General features: G+C 39.5%; 1 protein-coding gene across 2 annotated transcripts in view; it reads left to right on the top strand.

The window, feature by feature from the left end:
* LOC121643379 (transcription factor COE3-like) overlaps nt 1–17248 on the top strand; it is a 175717-nt gene extending 158469 nt beyond the window's left edge. For both annotated transcript variants that reach the window (XM_041990765.1, XM_041990764.1), the window contains exons 13-16: nt 66–240; nt 5004–5189; nt 11105–11194; nt 12991–17248. In XM_041990765.1, coding sequence (XP_041846699.1) covers nt 66–240; nt 5004–5189; nt 11105–11194; nt 12991–13022 — 483 coding nt within the window. In that variant the 3' untranslated portion in view covers nt 13023–17248. The remainder of the gene's footprint in view (nt 1–65; nt 241–5003; nt 5190–11104; nt 11195–12990) is intronic.
* Nucleotides 17249–17686: the final 438 nt, after the last annotated feature.

The raw sequence follows: 17686 nt of genomic DNA, 5'->3' as shown, positions 1-17686 counted from the left end.
TTGAACATGTCACCCTGAAACAAGCTGGAGCCATCTTTAACTTGCTGTCCCTCCTCTCCGTGCAGGAGATCATCCTGAAGCGAGCGGCCGACCTCACCGAGGCGCTCTACAGCGTTCCTCGCAGCCACAACCAGCTGCCATCGCTCACTGGATCCGCCGCCCACTCGGGGATGATGGGGGTCAACTCGTTCAGCAGCCAGCTCGCCGTCAACATTTCTGAGGCCTCGCAGGCCGACCAGGGTGAGAGCTCGGCCCAGTTTGTTACTGAGGGAGAACCAGAAGTGTGCTGTATCTGGACCCTGAGTCAGAACGGAAGGAGTTCTGGTTCTGCTGGTCATGCAGCTCACAGGCGGGAAGCAGAAGGAGCTGCTTTAACTCCCTGAACACCCCCTCCCTCTCCAGCCCTCGCCTGCTTCTCCCATCAGCCCAGCAGAACACCTTACAGGAATGCATGAGGTCATGGGAAATGAAAATTCATAACTCAATAGTTTATGTGCGGTCGGAAACGTTCCACCCAGGACCCGACGGCCGTCCTCCTGCTGTTACGATCCAGCTCCGAGTGCCCATCGCAATTATCCACCGTGATTAAAACATTAATATAAACATCGGCCCTGCCGGATAATTTACAGCTCTAATTCAGAGCAGCTGAACGGAACGTTTTCATCCTTCCACACACAGGCAGAGAAGAGGTCCACATCCCGGAAAAACCTGGAATATATTAAAAAAAAAAAAAAAACAACAAATCATCTCCACTCAGTTTTAGTGAGGACGACTCCATAAACCTCTTCTCCATTCGGAACCACATCACCGGGTCTAACCACACAAATTCTGACTGAGTCTGGAACCAGGATCTGTTTCAGGGTTGTCAGTCTGAGCTCTGATTGGTCAGACCAGTTGGAGCCGAGCTGATGCCGTTGATCCATTAAGGCCTGAGATGATCTGAAACCTGGAGAATTTCACAGAATCAACACATCTCCTTATTTTCAGCTTAAAGAATAATAATAAAAACATCCCAGAGTTCACACTTCAGATTTGATTGTAAATGGTTTAAATTTGTTATCATTTTTATTAGGAAGTTGTCAGCTCACCTGCCTCCAACAAAGACCTCGTAGAAAAGCTTCAGGACTCGGAAGAGCGAGATGAGATCATTTAAAGACCAACATTTGTTGATGCTCCAAACAAATAAAAACACAGCTGAAAATCTGATTTAATAAAATCTGAACTCCATAAAAGTTTTTATTTTTCTGTTAATGAGTTTAAGCTCAGTTTGGATCGACCGGAAGGACTCAGCTCTGATAAAATGAACTCTGGTTTGTTAAAATGATCTGAAGTTGTTAGAAATTATTTTTTAAATGATTAGAAAAATTGTTAAAAATTTCTAGAAATTATAAGGATTTCTGGAAATAATAATTATTATTTTGAATTATTTATTATTGTAATTTATTTTGAATTATCAAAAAATTTATATGAAATTTCTGATATTAGGATTTAAATTTTTTTTAAATAATCCAGAGCTAAAAAAAAAATTAGATAATAATAATTCAATTAGGAAGTTTTAAAACGTATTACAAATTATTAGCAATTTAGATGTTATTAGTCATTTTTAAGAATATTTAAAATAATTAGGAATATTTAAAAAAAGATTATAAATTATTTGGACATTTTAAAAAATTTACGTGAAAATATTAAATATTTTTATAATTTTTATAATTTGTAGAAATGATCCAAAATTCTTAGTTTTCTTTTAAACAAATTATTAGATTTTTTGTTTAATAATCAGAAATTATCAGGATTTTTTCTGATATTAAGAACTTTTTAAAAATTACTAGAAATTTTCAGAAAATCCTCAGAAATGATCCAGATTTTAGGAGTAAAATTCCTGTTTTTTTTCTTTTCCACTGAAAACAAACTGAATTAAAGCTGCAAGCAGCGATAAAGGCCCTCGCACCTCTGGTGTCGCTCCGGCCTATTGCACCGCCCCATCAGCCGGACACCTCCTTCCTGCAGCACCGCCGCTCTCGCCCGCAGACATGTGGCCATTCTTCCAGAAGTTGTCTGCACTAAGGGTGATTTTCCTCATGAGAGGATCAACTTGCACATCAGTCTGTCCAGTGATGATATCTGAACTATTCATGACCTTGTTTCTTACAAACTGTTAAATTCCCACAAACTGGAGCATGATTTCATCAAGAGGAAAATTCCACGTGGCCACTGGGTGGCGCTGTAGTCGTTTTTCATGTAGAACCATGTTCAGGTTGGAACTCTAACGAGAACAGGAAAACATCACCTCCTTTGGTCAACGCCTGTTTCATGGCGAATGATATAACCATCACAGGAAGCCATTTTAATCATGATGCTGCAAGAAGTCAGTCGTATTTTCAACCATGAGTTCATGAAGGATGATATTAATGAGTTGGAATCGGTTTTACAGGTATTAAAGGCTTAAAATGGTGGGACTTCCTGTTCTCAGGGGGCGGGGCTATGGCAATGACATCATGTGCCTTTTTCAGACACCAGACATAATCTGTTTCAAGTGGGCGGGGCTTAGGCCAAGACCAGAAGTAGTTATATGTATCTGTTCAGGAGCAGACCCTGATAAATCACTGTAAGTGTGATGGTGATTGGATGAAAATTGAGGGACTTAACTGATTAATGATGTCATGGCGTCTTATCCTAAAAGTTGGATAAGACGCCATCATGTTGGCTCAGGATGTTCAGAAGACACGTCTGAACACCATTTTGGTGGCAGTATGATAAAATCTCTAGATAGATTTTGAACGACATCATTAAAACGCCAAAATGGCGACTTTGACCCAAAATGGCCGACTTCCTGTTTGTTTTTGGCCCATGCTCCAAGTGGATTTTATGTTCACCCAAGGGTTTAGAATATGTGTAGCTAATTTCATAAAGATTGATGACGTGCAGTGGCGGGGCATCATAAATAGGTGGCGCACCAATCCGGAGCACCCCAAAATATTAAATTTTTCGCATTCCTTTGGGGGGGTGAGTTTTCATGCATGTTCAGGTCCCCAAAAATGCCATTACTTTTTAAGAATAATAATAAGAAGAAGAACAAGGAAAAAATGGAGCAATTACAACAGGCCTTCGCACCACCTTCGGTGCTTGGGCCTAAATATTTGACATCTGCATTTTTGAAACGGTCATATTTCCAACATCTGCGTTGTGACGAGTTGTTTATGGTGCATCGTGATCAATGTAGTCATTATTGATCGAGGTGTTTAATTTCAGAGCATCTTGACTTCTTCCTTCATGTCTGTAAGAACAGGAGGAATGAGGGGATTTTAAGCAGAGATCAGGAAGGAGTTAAAGAGCCGGATCAGGAAAGAAATACATCTATAAAACTTTATTTAATATTCTAATATTAGAAGACACATCAGGTCGCTTTTGTGATTGTTGATTCCATGAACATCAGACACGGAAAACTGAGCTGAAATAATAAAATTCCAGAAGAAAGAGCAGAAATCCAACAGGTTTAAATCCACAGCGGTGTCCCGTCAACACACACTGAAGCAGGAGTTCAGGTTATTTATGAGTTGCTGTCTTCCTGTAGATGTTCAGATCATAAAACGTGTTCATGTTGTGACGTGTTCGGGTGACTTGCCGTACTTCTGATGGAGCAGTGAGAGATTCCAGACTGAAACTCAGCTTCGCAGCCTGGAAGAACATCAGTTCTGGGATGAAGCTCATTTAACGTGTCCACCTGACTGACCTACTCGGTGTTTCCTCGCTCGGAGAGGACAACGCCTCTGCTGCCGACACGTGTTTCCGTTTCAGAAGGATGTGATCTGCATCGGATCTGCTTCCCACGCCGCCGTGCTGGAGGCCGGGCCGGCTCTCCTCCACATGTGTTTCCCATCGCCGGCTCTCCATCAGCCGCTACTGCTGGGAATTACCCTGACTGGGAAGTGGGGATGGGTGGAGCTGTAACTGCTGCTGGCACTCCATTGGCTCGGCTCGGCTCGGCCTGAGGTCGGTGGGAACTCTGCAGCCTCAGGAGGGGGCAGAGGTCAGGCCGAGCGCTGTTATTCAAAACATCCTGGACTGCGGTGAGAGATGAAGGGGTGATGTTGCCTGCAGGGAGCCGAGCTGCAGCGACGTTCCTGGTGATGTCACTGCTGAAGAAATCGTTTTCACCATCACTGTTACCGTGTAGATATGTGCAGATACATGGTGCTTCCTTTGTCCTGGATCAGGAGTTCTGACTGATCCCATCACCTGGAAAATACCTGGTTCTTCATTCTGACGATCCAAACAGGATCGCACTGAAAGCTTCTCTACTTGTTTTTTTTTTTAAATACATATTTTGCATTTGAATCTGCAGATATGTACAGCACATTACATTGTTTAAAATGTGCTTTATAAATAAACTTGACCTTGACTCAAGTCATGTTAAAGAGCAGCGAGCGTCCATAGATGAAAGAAACTGTAGTCAAACCGTAAACGATCAATCCAGCTGTTCGGTATCTACAGATAAAAAGATTCTCGGGGTCTCCAACTCCGGTCCTCATGAGGTAGTCTCCTGCAGGTTTTAGATGTCTCCTATTACAACACACCTCTGCACAAGCCTGTTAATGACCCAGTGATTTGAGTCAGGTGTGTTGCATCAGGGTAGAATCCAAAACCTGCAGGACACGAGGACCGGAGTTGGAGATCCCTGCAACACATCAAACCAGTTTTCATCTTCTAAATGCAGAGTCAGGAAATGTTTAATTCTGGATGGATTTACCATGATGGCTAAATACTGTTAAATACAGTTTTGGTTTAAAATAAAATTTAATAAAAAAAAAAAAAAAAAAAAATCAAAGAACTGTTTTGATAACCTCCACAGAGGGAGTGAGTTATTTAATAACTCTGGTTTAGTTAAACCAGGTCATTTATAAAAGATTTAAAATATTTTTAAAAGAATTTAAAATGAAGTGAATTATGAGGTTTAAATAAGTAATGATCACCTGACCAACACCCGCCTTCTCTCCCCCTCTCAGGTTACTCCCGTAACTCGAACAGTGTGTCTCCTCGCGGATACGTGCCGAGCTCCACGCCTCAGCAGTCCAACTACAACACCATCACGTCCACCATGAACGGATATGGCGCGGCGGGGATGACCAACCTGGGCGTTCCCGGCTCCCCCAGCTTCCTCAACGGCTCCACCGCCAACTCTGCTTACGCAAGTGAGTGCATGCAAAGAAAAACATAAAGAAAGCTTTTCTGAGAGGCAGTCAGCAGGAGGGTTGTTCGCTGAACAGATGGCTGATCCAAAAGCTGCGCTGCTCATCGCTGTTTGTGCTCACCTCAGAGTCGTATGAATGAAGAAGCTAACACGCTGCGTCGGGAAAAGCATTCGCTCAATTTCCAGTCAGCATTAATGTCCCATCCAACTTCCAGGTAATGACAGGAGCTGAAATAAAGCTGCAATATTTGTTGTCTCAGCTCATGTTTGAGGGTCAGTTTAATATCGACTGGTAACTTGAAATGATAATTATTCATTTCAGTGCATTTCCTGATAGGAGTCATAGTGTGTTCCAGTTGTCAAATGGACGCCTCAAAGAACTCAAAATTTTTTACTGTCTACAATTATTCACTATAAAACTAGAAAATCAAACCAAGTGTATAATCATGAGAACTTCAGCTATAATGGTTTATAAACCACACATTCAACTAACAATCCATCGTAACTACGTAATTATCAATAACAACTCAGACTTGAAACATATAAGAAAGAAATTAAATAGTCAATAATGGACCACCGGTAGCGCCGGGTGCAGCCATCCTGACCCATCTCAGGGTTCTCTGCAGGTTAATGATGGCCGTGTCGATATATATATATATACATATATATATATATATATATATATATATATATATATATATATATGCAGGAAGTCTGGGATCACCAACTCTAGTCCCTGAAGGCTACTGTCCTATTGTTTTTTTTTTTTTTTTTCAATGTTTCCCTGCTGCAACACACCTGACTCAGATCAGTGGGTCATTAACAGCCTGTGCAGAGCTTAAAACAAGCTGCTGGAGAACCTTTTAATTTGATCAGGTGTGTTGTAGCAGGGAAACATCTAAAACTTGCAGGTCACTGAGGTCCAGAGTTAGTGATCCCTGATGTATACACACACACTACTGAATCCACTTTGATCATCAAAAAGTATCTGTATCAGTATTGAGGATACTGGCTCTGTACTTACTTTGTATTGGATCAGAACCAAATCTTACAAGTTCTGCGTTCGGAAAAGCTAGGTCACTTTGTTATGTCCAGCAAAAATTCCTTCAGAAAATGAGCTTGAAAGATTAAAGGACACCTGGAACACACTATCAGCGGAAGTTTAAAAGCTGAAGAGAAATGAGTTAAATAACTGGTAGAAGTTGATTGTCTGAGGCGCCGGTCGAAGACTTAGTGTTAAAACAAATGAAAACACTCAGCGGATTTAAAACTCCATGTGGACTGGAAGCAGTGGACGTGTTGAAGCGTTAGGGTGATAAACAAAGTGTCCATTTAAACTTGGTGAAGGGTGAAGCATAAAAGCTTCATTTGGTTATGGAGAGGAGTCGAATCATCATGGAAAGGAGATCATAGTATTAATGTGTTGTGGTTTCAGTTCCCGTTGAAGGCCAAGTTCAGGGTCTGTTGTGTTTTAAAGTTGGTATCTTAATTTTCTCTGGCGTTAATGAAGTGTCAGCTGGTATGTTATTCCTTAAACACATTTACTAGGCAAAGTTTTAGAGAAATAAAAGAAGCATGTGAGAAGAAAACATCAGGAACAAGGACATTGAACAGTTGCGAGGTCTCAGCGGCGGTGGACGGAAGCAGCCAAAGACTGTAATGAAAGTGGAGAACGTGAAGCGTTTGTGGCTTCAGGAGCCGAGCTGATGGTTGTATGTTGTTGCTGATGAACACGCCTGCAGTCGGAGCTGCAGCTTGGAAGGCGCAGGTGTGTTTGTGGAGACCGATGAAGTCTGAACCCGCCCGCAGGGAGCGCTCCGTTGTTTTGGATTCTGTTTCAAAGAACTCAGTCGGTCTCTGTGAGACTCGTTTAGAAGGTATCGAGCTCAAACTGCGTCTCTGTGCCAGGTGATGTTGTCGTCCCTGGCGGCCAAAACAAAAGGTGGGCACACATCCTCGCTGGCTGAGCTGTAGATTCCTGAGTGTGTGTTGAATGAACACCGCCACGCATTGTTCACCTCCTCCTGACTGTCCCCCTGTCCATCCTCCTCTTCCTCACCCAACCCACTCCTCCTCCACTAACCCCACTAACATCCTCATCGCATCCTTCATGCATTCACGCTTTGGGCCGAATCCATTAATATAAGCAAAAAATGAGAAGGAGCCAAGAAAGAGATGTGAGGAGAGAGAAGCAGCGATCTGGGATGATGGTCGCTGGCATGAAGCGAGAAATCACGCTTACATTCCCCGTTTCATTTTACACAGCTCCATTTTCAGACGCTATCCTCTGATCCGTGGAAAATCTTAAAGCAGCAGCTGGACGTTTCAGGAGATTCTTCATCACAGAGAACGACATGTTCAGGTGGAATCTGATGGTTCAGCTTCATGTGAAGACCACAGTGTTCACACACACACACACACACACACACACACACACACACACACACACACACACACACACACACACACACACACACACACACACACCTCAAACATCCACAAACATGCAGCATCATGTCTGTAGAGACAAACCTCAAAGTTTGTGTTTTACATAGATTTAACTTCCTGGTTTGGAAATTTAGCCTTTAATGAAAATAGAAATTTAACAAAAAGTACAATGTAGTCCCGAGTTTCAACACAAATTCATCTGCAGCTTTCAGAGAGACGGTGTGATTTGTGATATGAACAAACATGGAATTGTTATATAATACATTTACATTTACTCTCGTACACCAAGTTTGAATAGAAACTCCCAGCAAAAACTTAGGACAACTGCAAAATCAAAACATGTGTGATAATGTAATATTTTAAATTTTCTTTTTCTTTTTTTTTTTTTACAGATTTTGTTGTCATGTTCAGAACCACAATAAGAGATGTTCTAGGTACAATTACTGTCAGAGAAATAATCACAATTTTATGATTATCACGATTATTCTGTTCCTCCTTTTAGCTCTTAAAGTTTGTTTTATTTCTGTCTTGTGATAATATCAAAACAAAGTAAAGTAAGCAAGAAGTCTACTTCCAAATAAATCCTCTCTGCTTGGTAAAGAATAAATTGATCTTACAAATTAACTAGGGACTTTTTTCAAAGAAAAACAAATGGAAAAGGCTACAGGACCTCTACCTAGGTGGCCTCTTTCTGAAAACACAAAAATAAAAATGTTTTTAGAATATTAATTTTAAACCTGAGTAGAAAATTTAGAAACCCAGGTAGGAGATCTAACTAGCTTTGATTTCCGGCTGTCCTTCAGCTAAATAGCTGCTGTTTGACACATAATACTGAATAATAATAATAATAATAATAATAATAATAATGATAATAATAATAATAATAATAATAATAATGCACACTGGTAACTAGAAAGACATTGTGCCCTTGCCGTATTTATCATGTTTGAACAGCAAAACTTTCCATCAAAAAAAGTTTGAGACTTGTTTTAATTTTCTCATCTGCACCAGTGAACGGTGCTGAACTCGTAATGTTGATGTGAACCCAAACCGAGTCGTATGCAACAACAAAATTACAAATTAGTAGTGTGTTTTTAATTTCATTATGTTAGATAAACATTACCCCATTTAAGCCAGTTACTGAACGTCTAACTTTACTTTAGTGTAAAAAGCTGGTGGTTATCCTGCAGGTGGTGAAACATATGGAATGTATTTACTCCTTTCACCACTTTTTTATGTCATGTTTTACATGGTGGTGAGTCCTCCACTAAGACACTGTGGTCTTTTTTTCCTTCCTATAATCCCCCCCCCCCCCCCCCCCCCCCCCAAAAAAAAAGAAGAAAAAAAATATCCAGTATGGATGACTTAATCTGTTTGTTTGGAAGGAATAACTCTTCCTCTACCATATTTTCCTACTCTAACACAAAGCAACACAAGCGGAAGTAACAGTTTCCTCCCCATGTGGAAGTTGCACTGATCTGCAGATGTGGTTCGGACATCATCTTGTCTGTAAAGGGACGATATTGATCTTTATGATTCATTAATTGAAGTGTTTAATACCATCATTAATTCTGAATAAAGTAATCCTGACATCCCTACTAAGTAGCTTCTGCTGTGTGAACGCAACCCTGTAATCCTCCATTCTTGTAGCTTCGTTGGGTTTCTGCATGTGGGTTAAGGGAACAGTGGTGCTAGCATCTGCGTCGGTTCAGGAAAGAAATGTCTGGATTATACGAATGGAAATCAAATGGTAGCAGGTTTAGATTTATTTTTGTCTGGGACCCAGTCTAAAAAGGTTAGCGTGTTCCAGCTCTCAACATAGCTTCCTTGTAGAAGAAACATACAAATACTAAAAATGTTATACCCCTAAACTCATCTCTGTCTGGACAAGGCCTAAAACAGTGTTTGTGCTTTTGTATTCAGACGGGTGTTTTAAGTGATTTCTGAAGTTAACAGATCAGGTCACTTAAAATGGATTAGTTTTGACGTCATCAATAATGAAATTAGAAATATTTAATTCACATAGGAAAATTGACAATCACTCGTAACGTGCTAATAGCAAAACTTTTTTCTTTTTTAACGTTTTGTGGGCTCCACTGTCTTTTACTGTGTAGTAGCTAGATGAGAAAGGTCAGGGAGAGCTAGCTGCAACGCTAGGTGACCTCAACATCGCACCTATTGCTGAAGCTGCAGCTAGCTTCAGGGTTAGCTCCCTTCACTTTAAACCAGCAGAGGTTCAGCTAGCTTCAGGGTTAGCTCCCTTCACTTTAAACCAGCAGCAGCTAGGTTCAGCTAGCTTTAGGGTTAGCTCCCTTCACTTTAAACCAGCAGCAGCTAGCTTCAACTTGCTTCAGGATTAGCTCCCTTCACTTCAAACCAGCAGCAGCTACGTGCAACTAGCTTCAGGGTTAGCTCCATTCACTTCAAACCAGCAGCAGCTTGGTGCAGCTAGCTTCAGGGTTAGCTCCCTTTACTTTAAACCAGCAGCAGCTAGGTGCAGCTAGCTTCAGGGTTAGCTCCCTTTACTTTAAACCAGCAGCAGTTAGGTGCAGCTAGCTTCAGGGTTAGCTCCCTTTACTTTAAACCAGCAGCAGGTTGGTGCAGCTAGCTTCAGGGTTAGCTCCCTTTACAATAAAAAATAAAACACAAAAAAACAAAACAAAACACATAGACAAGGACAATGCCTCGCACAAAACTCCACCCCGCCCTGGTCAAAGTTTCTTGTGAAGTATAAAATAACTGAGCCAAAATAAACTTTATGTCCAAGTTCTTGCAGATCGTGCAACAAAGACTTATTCTACACCAAGTGTGGGCACATGCTGTCAGACGCTCCTAGCTGACAATGCCTCTCTCTGTAGCTCACTCTTAAAGGGGCCACGTTGCTCTTTTAACACAGCGCTGTAAACAGTTCCACGTCTTTGAAATGAAACATCATTTTCCTCCAAAGAAAAACAGTCAGCTATTTAATAGTGAATTAGTTGACTAGTCTGGAGATCCCTGAGTTAGAATGAAGCTGCTGAACATGTCGGACTCTGAGAAAATGTTGAACTGATACTTTAATCAAAAGCAACTAAAAAGACCAGATTTAACCCTCATTGACATGGCTGGTGTTTATGACCTGTTACTACACACACACACACAAACACACACACACAAACACCTGGAGTGTGGTGGGCGGAGCTACAGCTGCTCAGGTCGGATCAGGTTGGTTTTTTTTTTAGCACTTCAAGTTATGGATCAACTTTGTCAGATGGAGCATGTTTCTTCCTCCGGACCTCGGCCCAGTCCTCCTTCTCCTCTTCCTCCTCATCCTCACCCCCCTGCTTGCATGACTCACCTCATCTCCGCCCGATCACTCACCTGCTCGTTACCGTCTCCTTCCTCCCCTCGTCCTTCTCACCTCCTCCTCTTCTTCCTCTGCTCCCATAGGCCCTTATTCATTCTCTCCTGTCCATATGGTTTCTGCAGTCAAACAGAAGAGCGCCTTCGCCCCCGTCGTGCGGCCACAGACCTCCCCGCCCCCCACCTGCACCACCACCAATGGCAGCAACCTCCAGGGTGAGCATCCCATCCCCCTCCGCCTCCCACCTGTTATCCCCCCAGCTGTCCTCCTGTCCACGTCCCATCTGGACACTCAGGCAGACGTCCAGCATCTCCGTAATTACATTTGTGTGCTTCCAGAGGTCAAAGTTGATCCATAACTTGTGGTTTATTTGTGTTTATCAAAACTGCAGTTTGCTTATTTTCATTCTGAAAAGGCTGCAAAGCTTCTTTACTGTCAAACTTCAACAAGTCAGTGAGATACTATAACATATAATAAAAATAATGACTGTTTTATTTAAACAGTTTTACTCCTGAAGCTTATAAATGATGCAGCTTCTCAAACTGAGGGTCTGAACTCAATGTGGGGTCTTTTTCTCATTAGATGGGACCTGAGAACAGTAACAATAATTAAAATTCAGGTATTTTAAAATGTTCTTTACTCAAAGTACAAACTTGTTGATTGTAAAGGCAGTGAAAGCATAAATTCTACTTTATTTTTACTCCAAATCTGCTTCCTCACTTTTCTGAAGGGAGTAAATATTTTCTCATTTTTAATTAGGGAAGTTGTGGATCATATTAAAACACGATGAGGAAAATGACAAATATTTATGTACAGCCTAAATAGTTTTAGATAATAAATGAAAAGGCAACTAGAGTTTATTTATTTTAAAATAAATACTTTTGATTCTCAAAAAGAGACAGTTGTTTTTTTCATAGATATTTATTTTTGTGTAAATAAATAAGATAAAAAGAAAAAAACAAGACACATCTGTTAAGTTACAGTCAGACAGAGAGCAACCTCAGGATGATTTCAGTAGACGTTTTATGTCCAAACCCCTTTATATCATCGTCAGAAGCAAGAAAACACAAAAACAGAAATAAACACACTGATATGTGACTTTATACAATAGACAAAAAACAAAAACACCATTAGAGTTCAGTATGACACATAATCAGACACTTTGGTTTCAACATAATTTGTTATTTTCATACTTGTTAAACATTTTCTTTCTTCTTCAGTGCAGTTGTTCCACAAACACCTTTTACTGTAGTACTGTAGTATTTTATATGAAGTACAACCCCAGTTCTTAAAAAATAAACACTTTAAACACATTTAAAAAAGGTTGGAACATGAGCTGGAAAAGCAATTGGCACAAGTAAAAAAAAAACTGGAGGAGGATTTGACAACTAACCAGGTTAATTGGCATCTGGTCAGTAACAAGACTGGATATAAGAGGAGCATTTCAGAGAGGCAGAGTCTCTCAGATGGAAAGATGGACAGAGGCTGCCATCCTGCAGTCCAGACCTTTCACCGATACAAAACATGTGGAGCATCATGAAAGCAGAAATCCAGCAATGAAGTCCAGAGCTGATGAGCAGCTAGAATCCTGCATCAGACCAGAATGGAAAAACATTCCTCACCTAAAACTCCAGCAGCTGGTCTCCTCACTTCCCAGACATTTACAGACAGTTGTTAAAGACGAGGGATGCTACACCGTGCTGAACATCACCCTGGAACTACTTTTTACAGACGTGTTGCTGCCATCAGACTCATATTTTCCATGAAATGTAAAATGTCTTAGTTTCAACATCTAATAGGTTGTTTATGTTCTACTGGGAACAAAATATTGGTTTATTAGATTTGTAAACCATGGTCTTTTGTTGGTATATAGATTCAACACAGCATCCCAACTGTTTTGGAGTGTGGGTTGTAAAAAATAATTCCAACAACATATCTCGAGATCAAAAGAAAATAAAAACAAACTTTAAATCTGGAACTGCATCTAACTCAATGTGTGTGTGTGTTTCAGCCATGGCCGGTCTCATCGTTCCCCCCATGTGAGGAGGATTCCCTACATGATGCCGACAGAACCCCACCCAACACCAATCGACCTCCACCAAGCTGAAACTCCACAGCAGTGAAAGATCCTTCACACCAACCGAACCATCCGACCCCGACGCCTCCGAGTCTTCCTCCGATCTTCCACCTCCGGATTCTTTTCCTCTTCTGGAGGAAGGCCTGGAGGAAATCGTGAACTTTGGGTGGGATGGACGCCATCTGCAGGTTTTTCTTTAAAAACCTGTGTAGACGGAACTGGTCTGGGATCAGTTTAGACCGGGTCCACAAAGAGCTTCTGTTCAACACAAAGTCAACAAAATATATATATATATGTAAAAAAAAACAAGAAAAAAACTCATAGAGATGAAGGTGGAAAATTTTATTAAGTTTAGTTTCCATTTTTATAAAAACAGTAACTAATTCGTTACTACAGATGCAACTACAGATGCTCAGCACTCATCTACTTCACTGAACAGAAAAAATAAATTAGCAAAAAGTTATTTTATCAGCTGTTTGATTGGTTTTCAGGGTCATGAAGCAGGTTAGGAAGTCTTACTTCTGAAGATGTTTTCTTTTATTTTTTCTATTTGGAGATCAGAAAATCACATTTCCAGACTGACTTTTTCTGTCTGGGGAAATCTCAGAGAAGAGACAGGATGAAGATGGATGCTGAATTAGCGGTTGTTTGAGGGCACCTCAGTGAGACTACCAAAGTTCAGTAATGCTTCTTTAAAATGGATGTAAGCATGTTAGTCTGACCAAATTCATACGAAATCCAAACCCCGAGAACCCGACCAACACACCCAGATAGAAAATGAGTCTGACTGATGGAGAAATCAATTCACACTCATTTGTTCCTCAGATGTTACTCAGTGCTCTTCAGATGCTCCAACGTTCATTTTTCATTTCCAGACAGTCACTCTGCTCAAATAAAAACCTGATTTTAGAACAAAATAACCGTTCAGGGACCTTAAAGACGACGTCTTAGTAGAGAATTCAGCTGGACTTCCGTGGACCATGATCTCCTCCAGAGGACGTTAGAAGCTGCAACATTTTCTCACCCAGTCCACAGCGACGTGGTTTCAGTCCATCTGAGGCGAATCCCCTCCTGTTTGGGTAAACTGGAACGAGGATGGTGGTCCAGTGGTGCTCATATTATATATATATACATATATATATATATATATATATATATATATATATATATGAAGCTGGGGGAAAAAGGGGAAACAGATATGTTAACATTTCTATCTCAGACTTTTTTTCTTGTCCAAATCTTCACAAAACTTAATATATATGAACACTGAACATTGAAATATGAACATTGTGTTTATCAACATTTTGTTTTCCTGCCTTGTGAAGCTGATGGAATTGATGGGCGATCAGGTGAATTTGCGACGGACCTGACGGATCTGTTCTCACTGGAACAGAAGCTCTTGATGGACCTCAGAAACCAGAGCCAATCTTCAATTACATTTTTCATATCTGCAAAAACTGTCAGACGGTTTCCAGATATGATGAATTTTCAATAAAAATAAAAAAATAAAAATAAAAAAAAAAAACTCAGTGGACTCAAGTCCTTAAAGACCCAATAATGACTCTTCCGTCTTGGAGCGTTTTCCATTCTGTACCATAGCTCTTAACAATGTCTGTGTCTCATATTAAAGGAGGGAAATGCAGTAATTTTGTAAAGAGAGAATTAAACATCCTGCCGAGGGCACCAACGTTCGTTCCTCAGTTTATTTTTATTTCAAAAGTCTCATTTTTTTAATCCAGTACAATAGTTCTGTTATGCGGGTGTATCGAGTGGTAGATTTTAACCAGAAAGAGCTTGCAGCAGTTTTAATCACATTTAGGTACCAGATTTTCTTGTTATTCTTCTGATTGTGCTTATTTTATATGTATTTATAAAGTACGTTTTGGGGAGTTTCTTCTGTGATTTAGGCCTGAATGATAGTCTCAAATATATATGTAAACACATTTGATGTCTTAATAACTTTTAGATATTGTAAAAAGAGTGACCAAGTAAGAGGAATTAACCCTTTTGTAAAAACAAAAAATGGTCATGATGGTCATGTTCACCCTGTTTTTGAAAGCAGGACGTAAAAACGGCGCTTTCATCACTTTTGTATAAAAATGCTTTTCCGATACAATATTTAACTTTTTGTAAACAGCATTGTTTGTGTTTCTCCTGGTTCTTCTTGTCCTTTGTGTATTATGGTGAAATGTATAATCATGGTTATTTCTTAATGCACTATTTTTTGTTGGGGCACTTAAGAAGAGCAATGCATCTTAGCAAAAAAGAAAAAAGCAGAACTGAGAAAAAAGAAAGCTAGAACAATATGCACAGATATTTTCCTTTTCTTTTTATTCCTGTCATTCTGAATGGAGAGGAATCCTCTATGTGAAACCTTTTATCTCCAAACGTCAACCGTCATGATTCCTCCTCCCTTCCTTTTGGACTAAGCGGACTTCTTGGTCTGAAGATTTTAATTCTCATCTTTTTGTGTTTTTCTTTTTTCTGAGTGAGAATGGCTGCATTTTAAAAACTGGCTGCAGATTTTTAAAACCTCTGAACTCAAGGAAACTTCCATGGATGTTGGTGTTGATGGTGCTGTTCTTATCGTTGCATACAATCTGGACCATCTAATTATGCAAATCTGTTTCTGTTCTGTACCACCAGCTTGTAATCCATGCTGCAAGTTGGGAAAAAAAATGAAAAGAGTCATGTTTGATGCCTTACACCTAAAGTAAACTCAGCAGAAAGGCAGTAAATGAGTGTTTGGTGAATTATTTATTTAGTGTAACTAAATCTCACATCATTGGAAAGCCTTAATATTCTCTTCTTTGCATTTGTGGGATGAGCAGGAGAGTTGAGTATGTGGGCTGTCCCCATGAAAAACTTCTAATCTTCTCTCTCAAGGCCAAACAGCTGATTCTGCTGTTGACTCTTGTGTTGTTGTAGTTTAATGGACTGAATGATTGAAGTCCGAGAAAACGAGACATATTTAAGGGGCTTAGTTTTTCAAAGGCACAACCCACATATCCAACTCTGATGCTCATCCCATAAATGCATTTTCCCTACAAATATGACTTAATTTAAAAGAAAATAAGCTTTCTAACAATATGAACTATTTTCAAGAAGAATTGTTACAACAAAGAAATAGTCCACCAAACACTGTCTGTATTCTTACTGCTGAATGTATTTTCCATTTATCATTTACTTATTTATTTAGCTTTGCTTAGCCCAGATATTTCTTTTAAAGTTTTGAAGGAAATTTCATCCTGATTAAGACAAAATATTCCACATTCATGATGAAAATAAAACTCTAGAGATATCTCTTTACTGTCTTATATTAAATTATGATACAGTTATAAGACCTGAAAAGAACAAAGATGGGATTTAAATTTAATGATTTGGAGAAACTTGAGAAAACATTTGTATTATTCGAAATTTATCAGAAAACAACACAAAAACTACTGTAGCTGCAGCAAATATTTTAAAACCACGCATTTGTGAGGAAAACAGATAAATATTCTAAGTGCTGTGTGTTTCTTACATAAATGCTAACTTGGTTAGCTGCAGCTCTTACATGAGAATCTGGAACGAACGCGTTTGAGTAGTTTGTTTAACATGCTGAAGTTCGGGCTGAAAGAGTCTGAATAAGCAAAAATCTGTAATTTAGAATAAAAAGATTCATTTTAGGGTTTGTAAATGTTTTATGCAGCAGGAGCAGTAGAAGCCGTCACCCTCTCCAGTCTCTGAGGAAAAGCCATGTTTTGGTTAAAGTGATTTGTGGTTAGACTGAATCTCATCAACATGAAATCCAACATCCGTCACCTCAAACTGCTTCTGTTGCTTTCTGTTGTCCGAGTTGTAGACAGTTGTCTTCTTCCCTGATGGTTTTTAATCAAGGGTTTAAGCTGAAAAATACATTTTCTGGATGTTTTAAATGTGAACGAGGGCAGAGGCACTGCATCTTTGTGAAATATGAAGTATATCATCAAAGTATATCAAAGCACAATGTTTAATTAATGTCTTTAGGATACGAAGGGGGGGAGGGGGGCACCCTCCTGGTTTTTCTTTTTCTGTCTCTTGCCATGCTGTAAATAGATGCATGTCTTGTTTTTCAGTTTTTGATTTGATTGGGTTTTTTAATTTTTATTTTTTCTGTGATCCAGTGCTTTTTGTACAGAAACAGTCTAATAAAGATTACATTTGGCTTGAAGCTGTGGGCTGTCAGATATTTGATATTTACAGAACTATTAAGAAAAATCAAAGTTTTCACCTTATATATAAATTTAATTCTACTTTATACACTTAAGTATGTCTGAAATGATTAACTGAGTAACTCAAATTACTTAAATACAAATAATTTACTTTGATGCTTCATTTCTTCCACACAAATGTTTTTCTATTGGAAGAATCTGTCACATCAAAAATGGCCCATTATAATAAAAACACAATCATAATTTAATTTAGTTAAATGATTTGTTTCGATTAGTTGAACAATGCCAAAAGCAGCTAATAAAAATCCAGATAAATAAATATGAATCTAACTTAAGCTATGAACTGTTCTGCAGTGATGAACAGCTTAAGGCTACACTACGGCTGGTTGTAATTCAGTAAAAGAAGTAGTTGTAACAGGAAACAAACCTGGAGGAGC

This window comes from Melanotaenia boesemani, chromosome 7, assembly GCF_017639745.1.
Source record: "Melanotaenia boesemani isolate fMelBoe1 chromosome 7, fMelBoe1.pri, whole genome shotgun sequence".
Taxonomy (NCBI): domain Eukaryota; kingdom Metazoa; phylum Chordata; class Actinopteri; order Atheriniformes; family Melanotaeniidae; genus Melanotaenia; species Melanotaenia boesemani.
Note: the sequence above shows the minus strand (reverse complement) of the source record. Positions and strands in the feature narration are given on the sequence as shown.